Source organism: Lepidothrix coronata, unplaced genomic scaffold (genome assembly GCF_001604755.1).
Source record: "Lepidothrix coronata isolate B3197 unplaced genomic scaffold, Lepidothrix_coronata-1.0 Scaffold62, whole genome shotgun sequence".
NCBI lineage: Eukaryota > Metazoa > Chordata > Aves > Passeriformes > Pipridae > Lepidothrix > Lepidothrix coronata.
In genome coordinates this window covers 4,471,133-4,488,066 of record NW_016690242.1, presented here as the reverse complement: position 1 = coordinate 4,488,066, position 16,934 = coordinate 4,471,133, and the positions used below count along the sequence as shown (strand labels likewise).

General features: G+C 45.8%; 1 protein-coding gene across 3 annotated transcripts in view; it reads right to left on the bottom strand.

Moving 5' to 3' along the window:
* NXPH1 (neurexophilin 1) overlaps positions 1 to 16,349 on the bottom strand; it is a 145,655-nt gene extending 129,306 nt beyond the window's left edge. Inside the window, exons 1-2 of one of the 3 annotated variants that reach the window (XM_017817640.1) lie at positions 15,998 to 16,349; positions 14,886 to 15,047 (exon numbers count right to left, since the gene is read on the bottom strand). In XM_017817640.1, coding sequence (XP_017673129.1) covers positions 14,886 to 14,939 — 54 coding nt within the window. In that variant the 5' untranslated portion in view covers positions 14,940 to 15,047; positions 15,998 to 16,349. Of the gene's footprint in view, positions 1 to 14,885; positions 15,048 to 15,561; positions 15,639 to 15,744; positions 15,948 to 15,997 lie in introns of those variants that run through there. The other 2 variants (XM_017817638.1, XM_017817639.1) reach the window with 2 other exon arrangements.
* Between the last annotated feature and the right edge of the window lie 585 nt (positions 16,350 to 16,934).

The window sequence follows — 16,934 nt, the reverse complement described above, 5'->3', positions numbered from 1 at the left end:
AATTTCTTACACATCAGAATAAAGCTTTTTTCTGATGTAGGGCTCTAAAAATTTGAAGGGCTTCCACTGTGAATGAACACAAACACAGAAGGCCAAAGAGCAAGAAAGACCGAATAAACAAATATCTCAGAACATACCTACAATGAGATCCTGTTTCCTGAGTAAAGGAGTCCCTGACTGTATTAAACCAAGCAGAATAAAATGAACAAGCAAAAGCAAGAAAATTCCTCAGACTATTCCACCAGGTGGTTGTTAAAGCAATTACCTCTGAATAGTGAGGTTTGGGTTCATATTTCCTGAGGAAGAGAAGAAATTTAATCTCTTAAATGACTGACAGAGGCTTCAGTCACTGGGCTGATGAGAAGAAAATGGAGATTGGAAAAGTCCTGTGACCCTATAAAATCTTTTGTAAGTCTAGTGTGTTACACTCAGATAGAACTGCTTCTCGGTGGCCAGCACAACCCTTTTTTTGACTCTATGTGAGTCAAGAGAATCAATAATAGAGAAGTTATGGTATTTTAGGATGAAATGGTGGCATTTAAATTAAAAAATAACCCAGAAGTCTAGCTATCACAGCTGATACTAATTCTATTGTAAGTAATAGCTGAATGTGAGGTGCAGACATTTATCTGCGAGCAGAGCTTAGCTCTGTGTTGTTTCTTACAACTGACTAATAAGATGCTAAAAAGTGTGACTGCAGCTGACAGCTGATCCTGGGATGATCAGGCCTGACTTATATCAGCCATGGAAAAAGTACTGTACAGTGATGATATGCACACTGAAAAATGTCCAAGGAATGTATTCTGACTGCCATGAACTGAAATTACCACACTAAAGAAAGACAGTGCATAGTTGATGTGAAGTAATTATGAAGTAATTGAATATAAAGTAGTTAAACAAGTAAAGGTAGAAGCTATGATACAAGACAACACAGATGAAAGGTAAAGAATATTTCATGTAAGAGAAACTTTCTGCACAGTCATCTCATTGGACATTTGCAATGTTTTTTTGCTGTGTTCAGTGGCAGTAATACTGTACGAGAAAAATAATCCCTAGATGAAGAGTTCAGCCTTGAACCAAGCCTGTGACTGAACTAGAGTTTGTGGGTAACATTGACTCAGATGCCAACAATACAAGATGTAAACAATTTTTAAGGAGTCAAGAATGAAATAGAGGTCCAGGCTCAGAGGAGAGAGACTGTTGTAGAAACAGACATCAAAGCTAAGCAATTGGGACAGGATGAGTCTTTATTCAGATTCTGTTTTCTTTGAGATTTTGTTTTGATTTCTAAGAAGGAATTTGTGTTGGGATTGCCTTTTGATTACTGTACTTATTTCTATGCAACTACAGTGACTCATTCATGTTTTAGAAGCAACAGTATTCCATTAAAGATGAACATCCTGTTTCTTTGAGTGTGAAAGGTAACAGCATGCATTCTCTACCATTCCCAATGAGTTCTCTAGCAAAAGCAGAGGTGACCATTTAGTACCATTGCTTAGGTACTAAATAGGTCAAATCATGTGACTTTTAAAAATGATAGCTCCCATATCATGTTTGTTTATCATGAAAATAAACAAGAGCACAGTCTCAAGTATATTTTGTAGCCATTGGAGGTCACTTTTATGCTGACATTTCTGCTAAGAATTCTCTGCCTAAGCAGTGATACATTTTACATCCTTAAGTAACTTGAAATTACTTCCATTGTCAAAGCAATATCTTGATTAAAAAAAAAGAAATAGTTGAGTCCATTTTCTGCCAGTCTATCTTTATGAAAGCTTTTGTTTCCTAAATACATACTCAGAAGGCATTGGAAACTAAGATAAATTAATCAATGTAATTTCAGTTGTCTAGATTTTCCATCCCCACTGGGCATATTTATTGGAATCTGACTGTAGCTGGGCACATTTTTAATAGCAAACAATTTATTTGATTAATTTACCCTACACTTCTGTTCATTAAAAAGCCTCTCCCATTTTGATTTCTGCTTTTTTTTTTTCCCCTAAGCAGTCAGTGAATATTTTCAGCATATTTTAGTCTGGATTCTGTTTGGAAGCTCTTTGCTTCATCTAATCACAATGATTATTTCTTTACTGGAGATGTTGTAACTTTAAATCTTTAGTTAGTTTTGTCTTATTTCCCCTAATTGACTTTGTCACTCTAAGTTTAGTGTCAGGAACACCTCTGAAGTGATTAGTGAACATACAGTATTATATTTGAAGCACTGACTTACCAAAGGATGCACAAATCCACAGGGAAACAATCTTTCTCTAAACCTTTATCAGACAAAACAGGTTTACACAGGTGTATGTTGAAAAATGAATATAAAAGGATGAGAATACAGGAGAATAGAAAGCTTCTGAGGAGTGGGAACTTTTATAAGTGAATCCTCGTGTTATTACCCCAACTCATTTCAAGCCACTCCCCTGTTATTCTGTGATATGTTTTCCCAACACAGAATGATCCTTCATCTAACCACCTTCATCCTGCTCCAACTACCACATGATCAGCTACAGTCAAATCAAGGAAAAAGGGGAACATGGGCAACATGGCAACAGTAGTCCATGAAATGATAATTACAGGATGTATGAGCAATGAGTTTGTTATTTTTATAAATATTATTAACATATGTCCACTGGAACTAGTCTTATCTACACACGCTGAAGAGAGAATTATTCCAAACATTTCTACAGTATTTGGGGTGCTAACAAGAAGTCAGGGCACAAAATATCAACCATGCAAGGTGGACCATACTCAAAGAGGGCTAAGTGGAAATACTGTCTTAGACTCCATCGAATTTCTCCATTAATAAGAAAAGCTGAGGTAAAAAAAACTCCCAAAGAAGCCCCCTAGAAGCATCACATTCCCACAAATGAACAACTTCTCCTGATGAATACATAATCACATGTACCTCTCATTACCTGAAGTGTTTTACAGATCAGGAGGTTAAAAACTTTCCACAAGCAATGGAAATGTAGGTACAAATTTAAAGGATGTAAAACACATGAGCAAAATTGAGTCAGGGACCTGCCCAGCTAGCTGAATTTTAGCCTGAATCAACAGGCTAACGAAGTCACAGCTCCACCTGTTGAGCTAAAGCAAATCATCCACCTGTGACAGCTGGCAGCACAGGTTCATTTTTGTGCCAGATGTAGATGATTAACACTGTGCTGCTTGGATGAAGCAAAATACAAAAGTTTAAGGACAAACCATGCCATTATTACTCTAGGTGGAGGAGTACTGTAGCCATGGAGTCATTCTGTCAGAGAACAAAAGGGCTCAGTTCTACAGGAAGGATCTCATGGCAGACCAAAGACAGGATGACATCATTCTGGGTAAATTTACTAGAGCATACAACAATGAAAGACACACTAGAAATAAAAACATATAGAGCCTGCTCAGCTCTTTTTGACTTCAAAGAAAACTAAGTTACTCTGACCGAAAGCTATGAATACCACATAGCCATACATATATATTCTTTCACATTTATTATACGTGCTTACTACTTCTTTTCTGTGCTAGCTGTGAACAGCCAGCTCACACAAAGCAAATCAAGCTAAAATTTAATGAAATATCATTCCCAACCACCTCATAAAAATGGAAATATTTATCAAGCTAAAGACCCCACTTTATAACCAGAGAAATCAATGGCAAAGTTCTCATGAGCCTGAATGGTCTTGAATCAACACGCAAGTTTCCTGTGGAAGAATAAATAAGGATATATATTTTGCCTTACATGGTCATTATTCTGATACATTTTTCTTCTGAAAGAAAAAAAAAAGTATCTGCAGTGGTCTGCAAAAAATGTACATCAATAGTGCAGTTAGACTTCAAATTTACAGCACAAATATAATACCGCATACAGACCACACATGGCTTTCTGAGGTACGCCACCATTTCCATTTCTTTGTAATTCTAGAAAACAGTAAGTGATGCTGTCTGAATGCTTTAAATATATACTTCCAGAAAAAAAAAAAACAGAATGCGTGAATTATCTATTTGAAAAACCTAACTTTACTTTCATTTCAAAAAATAAAGATATTTTGCAAACTGTTTCTTCAGAACTTGGATCAGTAGTCAGAATGAGTCACAAATCATTATTTCAAAAATTCAGAGTTAATCAAAAATAGTTATTATCCAATAATTATTGGATTTTTAATTATTCAGTAATTATTATCCAATAATAATTGGATAATAGTAATTTTTTAGAATAAGGGATAGTAAGTAGTGCTTGGTTATAGAAACAATACTGTAATGGATCCTAAGTAACCTAGAAATAAATTCAGCAGGTTCTTGGCAAAAATATTACTTTGTAACATTTTTAAAGGCATAGATGTGTTATTTTTTCTGTCATGGAAGAAGAAAGTTTTATATCCTAAAATAAAAAATGCCAAAAAAAATACTGCATTCACTTTCTCCTAGTTCAGTAAAGAACTGAAAAGTGACTGAGTCTCCCAACTTCAGTTAAGCTTGTGTTTTGCTTCTAAAAAGCAGCTACAAACCATTGGCCTCTACTCTGAAGTGTCTGCTACAACACCACAATTTCAGGATATTCTATAAATTGTGGAGAACAAAAGCAGCACTGGCACCTCCCCTAGTGTACTTAGTCACATATTTCCATATTCACTTGGATTGCATTATGCTGGAAGACTGAACCATATCATTACAATCTGCTAATCCACACAGTAACTTTTCCAAGACTCACAGTCTGCTCTAGATAGTAAATATTCTGTGCCTTTAAGATGCAAACACAAAATGTATTCTGATATATTTATAATTCAGTGGGATAGCACCTTATTGCAATGACTAGAGCCAGCAGAGGTAGCAGACCTCTCACGGAGGAAGGAGGTACATAGCAAGGGGTACCCCTGCTTGAGTCAGCACAGAGAGAAGCTGAAGATATGGAAGATGATTCACACAGACCACAGTCTTATGAAGGACCAGAAAATGTCATTCCTTACTCACTCCGAGTGACCACTCACAGAAAGGATTCTGTGAAGTAATGGTTATCCTTTGTGCAAGTAACTACTCAAAATACTGATGTTTTAACTCAGATATTAAAAATAGTATTGCTAAAGGGTCCTAATCTCTCTCCCCTCTGTTTGCAACATGTACTACACTGCCACCTACTCCAAGAAAGCCAGTAAGCAAATGTGGTGGTTTGTGGAAGCAGGGAGAAGAAACAAGTAGGAATATAAAATGTGGACCTTGTTAAGGTAATACTCATTGCAGATAAAGGTAGCAGGATGGAGCCCATCTTTTTTAATGGTGAAGGTTTTCATGTACTATTTATTATGCACATCTTTTATGCCATATCTCTGTAGTCTTTCTTATTTTCCTTCTCTTTAAAGACCTATTCACTTGTCAGTTGTGCTCCACAAAGCTACAGTATTATTGCTATGTTTTACTTATCAATATTGCTTACAAAATCCTCTCAAGGTGCAAAGCATTTCCCACATAAACATTAAGAAAAATCTCTGATTGTAATACAAAGCAGCTGCAGTAAGTGAAAGCAGAAATTACTCTAAATTAGAGTCAAATTACAGACTAACATTCTGATTTTAAACACACTAATACTTTACAATACTGCTACTGACAGTGCAACAAGAGTGAGGATACAGTTTTAATATTCTTATTTTAAGTCAATACCTTCTTTTGCAAGACCGCAAATGCTATGGATGAGATTGTAAATATAAAAAGCAGTCCATTAATTTTATATAAGCAGTTTTTTATACCTGAAGGCCTATGACAATATTTCTTGACAAAATGCCCTAGCAGAAGAATTGTTTTTCTAAAGTTCAGTCAAGAATAGCTTATAAAAATGACTGTGCAGATAAATATTATGGTACAGGTGGTCTGAAGAACCCATAACAGAAATTCCATTAGCTAAAAATTTTTAAGAGCTGCCAATTACACTTTCAATTTGAAGTGGCATCCGAATAGTGACAAGCAATTCTCGGTGATAGAAATGGCCTACTTAATCTTCAACAGGAAACAGAATCTGTCTTCCTCGCAAAAGTAAACAAATCATTGATTTGCATAGGAATCCTATCTTGTATTACAATGTGGAATCAGGCCATAGGATCTGCTGTGGAAGAGTCTTTGTTTTTCAATAGTGCACTCAATGTATGCCTAGAATGTCTCTTCTTTTTACTTTTTCCCAGTAGCTGATATGCACCTCCAAAACAAGTGCAGGAAATATCGTGCCTGCTGAGAGTTAACTCACACATAATGCAAGGCTGACATGGGGCAGAGGAAAGGGGGAAGAGGATAATAAAACATACTAGTCTGTTATTTCTGACATATGCATGCAACATCAGGTAGAAGCACTATACTCATAGGGTCAGATCCAAAACTACCAGAACTGTTAGAAATCACCACTGAGTTCAGGGATTTTCAGATCAAAGCATGTTCTAACAAGGAAGGTAAGTAGCATCTGTTGTTTTTCAACTGAGGATACTGTGTTGCTTAGAGTTACATGATTTTCTAATTTTCTTTCTAAATAAATAATATAATTTTAATATATCATATATATATGCATACAGATATAAAAATTTTAGTTACAAGTCTTTCAAAGAACTAAGGCCATTAGATCACTGCTTTCCTAGTATTATTTTGGCTGTCAGCTCTGCTGCTAAAAGTCTGCTGTACAGCTATCACTAAATTTTTAAGGAAACATACAAAGAAATAATGTAAACATATTTTCTTATCAGTTCTTCAAAAGATCAGAGGGAAAAAAAGAGCATTCATAAGTGTATACAACAAGAAACAACCAAGCTACACATCCAAAGAAGCACACAAGCTCTTTGTCCTTTAGTTTTTTGCAATTCTGGATTAGAAAATGAAATCACAGGAAAACAGGGCACTAGTATCATAATCATTTGGTAAGCCTAATTTCTCCCCCATCAAAAACCTGCAGAGGTAGAAAAAGCAGATTAACTTTCCATGCACTTGTCAACCTGTCATCATCGAAGTAATCAAACAGATTAACAGGAGAGGTGATACTCCAGAAGGCACTAACTTGTGAAAGGATAGGATAGAGATCAACTAGTGGACAAATCTTTTTTCAAACAGATGCAGGGGGCAAGGAAGAAAATATTACTAAATAAAATATTACTAAACCTTTCCTTGGAGAGGAAAAGAGACAGGGTACCTGGAGAGATGGTGCAGTGTGCAAGGCAAATGAACATCCCTGAGACATTTGTCACTAGCTGGACGATGAGACATTGACATTAATGAGGGTGGCATTTGGAAGATAAAAGCAATATCTCTGCAGCAGACAATACCGTTTCAAGACACCACACATGGGGAAATGGTGTAATCAAAAGAGACTGGAGAGTGTTCACATCTAGCACAATCACTATTGATATTCATGGGAGAATATGGATCAGGAATAAATGGCTTATGGTTTTGTCTGGAGAGTTGGTGGGAATTGTGGGTTGTTTTTCTTCTCAACCCAGTCAATTCCCATCACATTCCTTTATTGAAGGACTCTCCATCAGTCATTCACTTATACCTGCCTTGCCAAAAGTCACTGTTTCATTGACAAGGGCTTTTCAGGCAGCAGAGCTCTAGAAGACAGCTTTGTCGATAGTAAGTGGGGATTTACAGGGATGGAGGCTCTTGCCTGCAATTATCTCCTCGTGAAAGCAAGGAGAGAGCTGGGACATACGCTGAGCACTGTCTGCCAGGACACAACCAAGTGTAGACAGCAAGATCTGGCTGCCCCTCATAGATGCCTCAGAGTGCCACTAACCCAAAAAGGACATCAGCTGTGTCTGAGAGTCACTCCTGCCATTACTCATGGGATAGAAAATGTCATTATTAATTAATCACTCCCTGTTCTCTTGTTTTGGTGTCAACCATGTCTCACAGCTCATTTTTTGCTCCAATGGTCTCGAGTATCTCTGATCTCTCTCCAAAAGGAGAGGATGCTGTGGTCCTAGGATAGAATGAGACAAACCTAGGTATCCTAGAACAGCCTTCCTGATCCCCAGATTCATTCTGTCATCCCTGTTCCACTCCATACTCATGTATTGCCCCTCTGATCAGTTTTTCCCCAGAAAACAAAGCAACTGCTACACCACTGAGAGAAAGCAAGTCAGCAGCAACATCAATTTGCTGGTCCACCTGTCTACTTCTTCCTTCAGGAAAACGGACGCAGACTGACAAAGCCCATGGTCAGAGCCTGTTGCGGGTGAGGTCTAAGCAGCAGCGACCCGAAACATTGACTACCCCGGGACGAGGTGTCTATGAGAGAGTATTTTCCAGGGGCCGGCGTCGTCCCCGGGTCGGTGCGGGGCCGGGCGCTGTCCGCGGTGCTGCCCGTGCCCCGCGCGTTCTCCAGGGTCCTGCACGGCCGGAGGGGCAACGCCAGCCCTGGCCGGGGGGGAGCGGGACACCCCAAAGTGAGTCCTCCCCTAGTCCGACTGCCAGCGCCTGCCCGTTCTCCCCGCAGTGCTCGCACCAGCTGGAAACACTCTACATCTCCAACAGAGGGGGGAAACCCACACTTAAAATAAATAAATGAACAAACAAAAATCACATGGATTAATCGTGCAATGAAGAAGGCTTTAAACACGGAGCCAGTGATGAGCAGGAAAATAGTAACCCAAACTAACCCGATATGTGATAAGGACAAGCTCTTTCTTTATCCTCAATAATGCTGCCTGCAAGGACTGCAGCCCCACACATGAAGGTGCCCATGTCCCCGTCCTGCAGCAGAGTACCGAGAACCTCCTGGTTGTACTTCAATACCGTCTCTCTCTCTCTCTGCTTCAATTTAAAAATTGAAAGAGAATGGGGAAGTGATAGAAGAAAGCTGATTGAATCTATCACAAACAAGCCCAGCAAGATGGATTGTGGGGGGAAAAAAACTGTATTCCTAAGCAGCGACCGGTGTCACAGTAGTTAAAATAGAACAGAAAAGCCTCTCACAAAGTCAATTCTTATGTAGATGAGGAGACATAAGAGCTTTTCTCTCTTCGCGGGCTTACTGAATTTCTAATTTGCCCAAAGAAGCCCTAGAGGAATGAGGTAGAAAGGGTGAGAATATTGGGATTGCTAGTCATAACAAATATTGCCATGATCTGGATTCTCGCCTGAAAATGAGGGGATCCAACGCCATTGTCTCAGCCGAGTTATTTCTCTTGACCTTCAGCTTTGTCCATCCAGGATCAACAAACTTCCTGCAATGAACGTCGCCCCCTCTGTCTGCCAGAAACACAACTTTGGTCTCTCTAGGTCACAGAAAGGGAAAGAGGATGAGAGGTGCTTTCCCCTCCAAAAGAAAGGCACTCGTAGAAGTTTAAACAGCTAGAAAAATGTAGGGTTAAACAATAAACTGGGAAATGTGCTGTCCTGCTGAACAGAGAGCAGTTTGCACAGCATTGAGAACCCGCCAATATATATCATATCAATAAAAAGAAGCTCTTCGAAAGCTTGCATAGTAATTGAGATTGGAGATCTTTTTTGATATGGGTTGGCATTTCCTCATATCAATCTGACAGAGCCAACTCAGGAAATTGCTGGTAATATTCATCTGGGGAGCACTTTCATTAAACGTAATTCATTCGACTTTCACAATAAATTGAGTGACATCCTTACAGCAGAACCTTTTTATCCTTGATGAAGTGCTTGCCAGCCTTTGGTTTTCCACTTTATTGTCACATTCCTTAAAGCAGAATCGTCAACATGTCAATCTGCTGCATGAAAAAAATGCTAAAGCTGTATTTACAAAGCACCCAGGAGGTGGTTTAATGCTGACTTACAAGAAGAGCGACTGGGTGTTAAACTATCTGATAAATCACAGCAAAACTTCCCCCAAACCCAATCGGGAGAACAGAAGCCAATCTTAGGGAGGGAAGGATGGCTCACACATTCATTTTCTGCAAGTGCTGGCTATTCCAAGCAATTGGTTTCTTAACCTGCTTCACCGCACTTTCCAAGAGGATTGGGGAAATTGGCTTGCTGTTAATTAAAATGGCGGTTTAAAGATGTAGGGAAATATCAAAGAGGTTAAAATGGATACCTCTAGATACCGTACCTACTTGGAAGATGTGTCTAGTAGAAGAGAGGCAGGGATTATGTTCAGGTACCTCCCTAAAAGGCGAAATCTGTTCCAGACTGCTTTCTCCAGCTATTTAATAAATAGAAATAGTGTATACTAAACACCAGGAAAAAGACATTTCGGTGCGGGGAAACCCCTTCTTAAACTAGCACAGGTCCCTGGTGATTAGGAAGTAGGGAAGCCCAGAAAAGGATGCACCATCCTACGTTAAAAAAAAAAAAAAAAAAAAAAAAAAAAAAAGTTTGTTTCGCCTACACGAGATGGGAGTCCGGTTGTTATTCCCGCGCCTTCCGAAAGGGTAATTTCCCCCCCTACTCCACCGCGACACCGTTTCTCTAACTCCTTTAGAAAGAGGGAGAAGGACCATCTCAAGGCTACATAAACTCCCCCGAACAAAAAGCCACTTCTCTCCCTGCTCGCCAAGCTCTCTCCCCCGCCCTCCCCGCCTTCGACGTCAAACTTAAAATTGCAAGAAATCGCTCTTTTGGGAGGAAAAAAGCAATACCCGAATGCATTCAGCACCAAATGCCTCTGAGAAAATACTGTGGATAATGATTACGATAGGACAATGCCTTCTCTCTCTTTTGTTTTCTCTTTTCTTTTTATCTTCGCTGCCTATAGAGGTGTGGTTTGTTTGGGGTTTTTTCTTCCATGACAAAGTAGGACACAGTCAGCAACTATCTTTAAAAAGAAAGAAGCAAAAACAAATCAACTTGTTTTCGCTAGCACATGATATCTCCTCACGTTCACCACAGCTTTCATTAACCGAGGTGAAATGACCGCAAACAGTGCGACACACAGCGAAATTAAATGTACACAAACTCTGGAGCCACTAACCCTCTGTTTACCCCCTCAGCAAATACCGTACCAAGTGTGCCACCGCTGAGGACAATTTTAAACCTCTATGATTCACAACGATTTTTCAGGAAAGCTCCTCTCGGCTGCCAGAAGGCCTCCGAGCTACAGTGGCGGTGTGGAATAGACCTTAAAATCCCAGCCCGGCACGGGGAGGAGATTAGTAGGCTGTTTCCAAAACCCCTCTGCCAAAGCCATCGCCCTGTAAAAGAAGGTGCCCCGTGAGCTCCGCAGTTCTACTCTTCTGACAAAGCACCGCGCAGAGAAGCTCTCCCTGCGAAACAGCTCTCGTCGCGGGGGGAAAAATCACCCCTCCTTTTGCTCTCGCACTGCTTGAGTTCTACATGGAGTTAAAGCGCTCTGCCAGCCGGCTCCGGTGTGTATCCTAATTAACAAACCCACTGGTGAATAAACACTTTACTGGGAGAAGACAAGACAGGTTGGGGGCTGAGGAGGGGAGGGATCCTTACCCTAGCAGCATGCCACGCAAAACTCCGACTGGTTTTAGTTCCGTACCCGCTACTCCGGGTAAGGAGTACTTAAGTAACGAGCCAAAGTCCCTTCGAGCCGGGATGATCCCAGCAAAAGAGGTGCATGTTACCACTCCATGATTGTACGGCGCGGGAAAATCTCCCTCGAGTGTGCGGGGGTAAAGCCTGTGACCGTGATGGGGGATGAAGTCCTGTTATCTGCGAGGCACTTTGGCCGCGTTTCCCGAGGGTGCGCAGGATGCGGGCGGGGAGCGGCGGGACGCGGCGAGCGCCCTTCGCCGCCGGGAGCTGCCGGGCACAGCCCGCCGGACCCGCCGCACCGACGGGCTCCGCAGCTGCCGGCACGGAAACGATCTGCCTCCTCCTCCGAGGCCCTGCTTGACCTGTCCCAGTGAGAAATAACTCGTTAGGATCCTTGCCGTCCTTGCTAACAGCCCGCGCGTTCTGTAGTCGCTTCTACGGCATGCTGCTTCCACACAGGGGGGAAAAACAGGAGGAAAGGAAAACAAACAGCCTGGCATTTTATTGTCCTGTGGTGTCGAACTGGAAATTCAGCGTCAGCTAGGCAGGAGGTACAACGAGAAGGTTTCCGTTACGGGAATGGTATAAAATCCCGGTGTCTTTATAAACAGAACTCGGTCCTGTGAAAGTCTGCGATCTTTTGGGGTTTTTTCTTTACTATTTACGTGCTTCCTTACTGACGATTTTGAGCTCAGAACAGCACTGTTAGTTAATGAAATATTATCCATTAGAATTAGACTAAGATGCTTTCGAAAGAAGAGCAGTGGAGTGTCGTGGTGAATAAGACCGAACGTAGGTGTTTGAACATTTTCTGCAGCTCTCTAAAAGTAAAGAAGGAAAACAACTGCAAGCCTTTAAAGGTTAACTCCTAATTCTACCAAATAAGTACTAAGTTATCCATTTAGGCCAAAAGAAATACATTTCCAGTGCAAATCAAATATAACATTTTCAATACACTGCACAGCTCAAAACAAGGAAAAAATACACGTCTTGCAAAGGACACCTAATGTTCTTATCAATAAACATAATACGGCAAACCATCTCTAGCCCAGCAAAATTCCTACTCGTTTTGATCGGCTATGACCTCTATAAATTTCAGGCAGTAAGGCTGGATGACATATGGTTCTATTAAAATGGGGGAGAAAAGCAGAAACACTTTTTTTCCCCTTCAAGATTTCATTACAAAGAAGTTTAAAGGTGGAGGGGAAAAAGGGAAAGGAAAAAAACCCCCCCACACACACACACAAAGAGCAGCGGTTTGCTGGGTGAAGCGAAATTACGAGGCAGGCAGTGTCTGTAAATTAGTAACTTCGAGGCAGCCCAGCCTCGTCGCAGCAGTTCACTCTCCCTGAACACCTCCTAGTTCAAGCGAAGGGGAAACTGGCTATTTTCTCTCTCACCTATATTGTTAACCCCTCCCAAAAAAGGGTTTTTTAACAAACTCGGTAGGAAGCTGTTTGTGCTGCCATTTCATTTACCCTTCCTAACAGTTTGAGCACTGAAAATTAAATTCCTAATTTGAAACTGTTCTAGTCCACACAGAGTGATGTGCACACACGGATAGGCACAACAAAATGCTGCACCTTGCTGCTTTGTGGCACCGCATTAAAGCTTTAATCAAAACTTCATGCTTCGCTGCTAATAAATAGTTTCTTATCACGCGATGGCCTAATGCAAACTTTCAGAGTCACTCCCGAAATACAGAGAACAGGAAGAGATTGGCATAAACGTGGAAGTATCGATTCAGAAGGAAGAATCGTGTTAGGGAAATCCTTTGGATCCTCCCCGAATGTTTTGGCAGAAGACACAGCCCAGCCGAAGGACGCGTTCCCTCCCCCTAGCTTGTCTTTTATTCACGAGATTTTTTTTTTTGTATCATATTTCGCATTGTTTGGAGGGGAAACTGGAAAATCGTCTCCTTCACTCTGCAATGCCAAACCCTCGGAAAAAAAAAAAAAAAAAAAAAAAAAAGAAAAGCATTCAGGTAATGAAGTCTGTAACTAAACGGTAATTGAATCAGCATAATTTGCACACTGAATGGTTTTCAAATGCTCCCAGTTTACAATTAAAGGAGAATTAATGCGCTTGTTGTTCAGACTGCAGCGCATTAGAATAAATCCAGCACTGTTGTTGTAATGAGTCCAGAGCAGTTTAACTGCCAGCAAACACATTTAAAATTTAACACGACGTATCGATCTCGCTCCGGCTTTTTTGATGGATTATTTGCCACGCACTTTTCTCCCCATTTCCCCCACCCCTCTACCCCTCAGCCCGGGCTATAAAATTCGCAGGGAGGAGAGACTCCCGCGACAGACGTGGCACCGCCCGGAGAGGGCAGGGCCCCCCACGTCGGGCGGGCACGGGACGGCGCGGAATACGCCGGGATACGCCGGGATGGGCCGGGATGGGCCGGGATGGGTCGAGCGCGCGGAGGCTGCGTGGGCGCGGGAGGGGCGCGCGCCGCCGGCCCCACCACGCGCCCCCGCGCGAGCCGGGCCCGCTCGCGATTGGCTGCCCCCGCTCCGCGCGCCCGCGATGCCCCGCAGCGCCCCCGGGTGGCGCGGCCGCGCCAGTGCAGGGAGCGGCGGGGCGGCAGCGCCCGGCGGCCGCGGGGACGGGGCCGCAGCCGGAGCAGAAGCCGGAGCAGGGCCGCCGCCGTCGCCTCCCCCAGCACAGTCCCCAGCTGGGATGCTTCTCTCGGCAGCGCTCCTGGAAAAAGGTCTTTTCCCTCCCCGTCGCACGGGGACGAGCTGCCGCCAAGCGTTTGCCTGCTTAACGCGTCGCAGGCGAGAGAGGACGCGGGCTGCAAAGGAGCAGCCTGCCTGGTTTTTGTTCCTTGCGGTCGTAGAGGGAATAAAGTGTGTGTGTGTGTGTGTGTGAAAGGAGATAACGCCGTTGTTTAGTCGTGTTCCCCCGGTAATCTTAAAGGAGATTTGCTACGAAAGTCAATGACACTTCACGCGGAAAACACTCGCTGTGCTCGCCGCCGAATGCCCTCCCGCCTGTGCCGCGCCGCCCGTAGTGGCACATCGGGAGGGTTCCCTTCCAGAGGGGCTCCCACCCTCAGGAAGGAGCAGAGGGCAAGAAGTTGCCTTCATCCCACAGCCTGTCCAGGAGCCCCTGCGGAGGGACTCCGGTGCCCACGCAGATGCCGAAGGACCCGGCCCGGGAGGTGGCACCGGGGGACGCGGCCCGGGACTCCCCGACCCGATTCTAGCCCCCCAAGGAGAAGTTACGGGTCTGCCCCGCAACATCCCCGTGTCCTATCGAGATTTCCTGGCCGAGTCCCGCGCCTCCCCGCCCCTGGCCCGGCCCGACCCCGGACGGCGGGGCAGGGCTTGCTACGGGGCACAAGTAGTTGCCGTGAGTTTGTTCGTTCTCCGCCAGGCTGGTGCCCTCCCCCCGCCGAGCTCCCCGCTCCCCGGCCCGTGCGAGAGGCCGGGGGCACTCACCAGGTAGAGGGTGGGCTGCAGCAGAAGGACCGCGTACCAGTACACAGCCTGCATCCTCGCCGCTCAAACTTCCCCCGCGCTGCCTTCGCTGCCTCTTTGTTCCTTCCAGAACATAGATCCACCTGACATCCACTTTACAGAACAAGCAGAGCTCTCACCAGCCTAGACAAAAATGAAATTATAGACCCCATGACCACAAGACAAGGTTAGGCTTGAGACAAGGGGCGAAGAGAGGTGTGTAGGGAACGGGGTGGCGGGGGGGCGGGAGAGAAGGAGGAGATGGGGGGGTGAATGGGGGTGGGGGAAACCAAAAAACGATTAAAATCGAGTTAATCCAGCGTCAGAGCAAAGTGATCGCACGGTCCGAGGTGGTGGCAGATCGCCTGTAGGCAGCACTCCCCAGCGCTCAGTCCTTTTACTGGGTAGGAGAGCCCCTTGGTGTCGGCTGGGATGGCCCAGGGGTGCCAGCGCCAGCCCTGCCCGCCTGCCTGCGGTCTCGGTGGGCATCGGGCGGCAGCCACCCGCCACTTGGCCGCGGAGCCCCGGCAGCGCGCTGGAGAGCAGAGCGGAGAGAAGGGGACCGTAGACGCTGGAATCGGGGCTCCGGATGCTCCTGGGCGCTTAAAGCCAAGGCAGAGAGCTTTGCCTTCGGTACGGTGGAGCAGGCTTTGCGTACCCCCACAAGTATCCACCTCCCTCTGCCTCTCCCAAAGGCGAGCCGTGCCTTGCCCCGGGCCGGGACCGCGCCCGGGGGCGCCCCGACGGGCGAGGACCCCCATACCCGGCCCCAGCCCTCCTCCGCCCCCGCGGCCCGCGGACAGCTCCGGCGCCGCGGGGGGGCCGCAGCGGGGATACGTACGGCGTGGGGGATCCGACGGCGGCCGGGGCTCCGCGGGGCGCTCCATGGGCAAGCCTAGAGGGGCTGAGTGCCGCGGTGCAGCCCACCGCCCCTGCGCATCTCCTCGCCGCGCTCCGCGCCGAGGTGTCCCGCGGCCGCTGTGCATCCAGCGCAGGCACTGTCAGGGCGGCGGGGCGGCTGGAAGGCTCTCCCCCCCTCTCCTCCCCTTCTCCGCACACGGCCGCGCTCCGGCTCCGCCGAGCAGGACACTTACGGGAGCAGGGAGCTGCCCGGACTGCCCGCTCGCCTTCGGCGGGGGGCGAGGGCAGGAGCGGCGGCACCGGCGCTCCGGGGCGTCCAGGGCGATTTGTCTCTATTAAAAATGACTTATTGGCGAGAGAGCGGCGAGCGCCCACTATTTAACTTCAGATAAAATCTGTCTGCAAAGACCTTGGCCGATCATCTTAAAATAAGCGCTGGAGCCGAGCACTGTCCGAGCCTCACTGCTTGGGGAGAGAGAGCGAGGAGTGGAGGGGGGAGGAGGGGGGGGGCTTGCTTGGCGAGGGGGAAGGGAGGAGGGAGGAAGGGGAGTTTAGCGGCGTCCCATCCTCTCCGCTGAACGGGGTGATGAATTAGAGCCCTCCCCGGGCGGCGCGAGCTGCCTTGCGCTGTCTGCCCTGCCCGCCCTGCCCGCGCTGCTGCCTGCCTTGTGTCCTGCCCTGTCCCTGCTGCCTGCCCTGTCCCCGCTGACTTGCCTGTCCCTGCTGCCTGCTCTGTCCGCCCTGCTGCCTGACTCTGCCGGGGTGCGGGCGCTGCCCTTCCTGCCCGCTCTGCTGCCCGCGCTGCTGCATGGGCACAGCCCCTTTCCTTCTCTGCCTGCCCGCGGGAGCCGGCTGTCTGCCTGGAAGGAGCACGGGAGAGCACCTTCTCTCTCTTTCTTCCCCTTCATTGTAGTTTTTCCACCTCCCTCAGGGGTGTCCCGTGCACCCACAGTGCTGCTTCGCCCGCGAAGGCAGCGGGTGCCCGCCAGCCGGGCACAGAGGCGGCGGGATCGCGGATGCGGGAGACAAGTTCCAGAAGGAAAGGGTTGCTTCTCCCACGCAAGCAGGAACCTGTAGCTGAACAGCCCCTCGGAGTGAAGCTCTTCCCTGCCCGGTACTGTGGCTTATCCTGCCAGCTGTTACTCAAAGGGAAAGGTCTCATTGACCTTG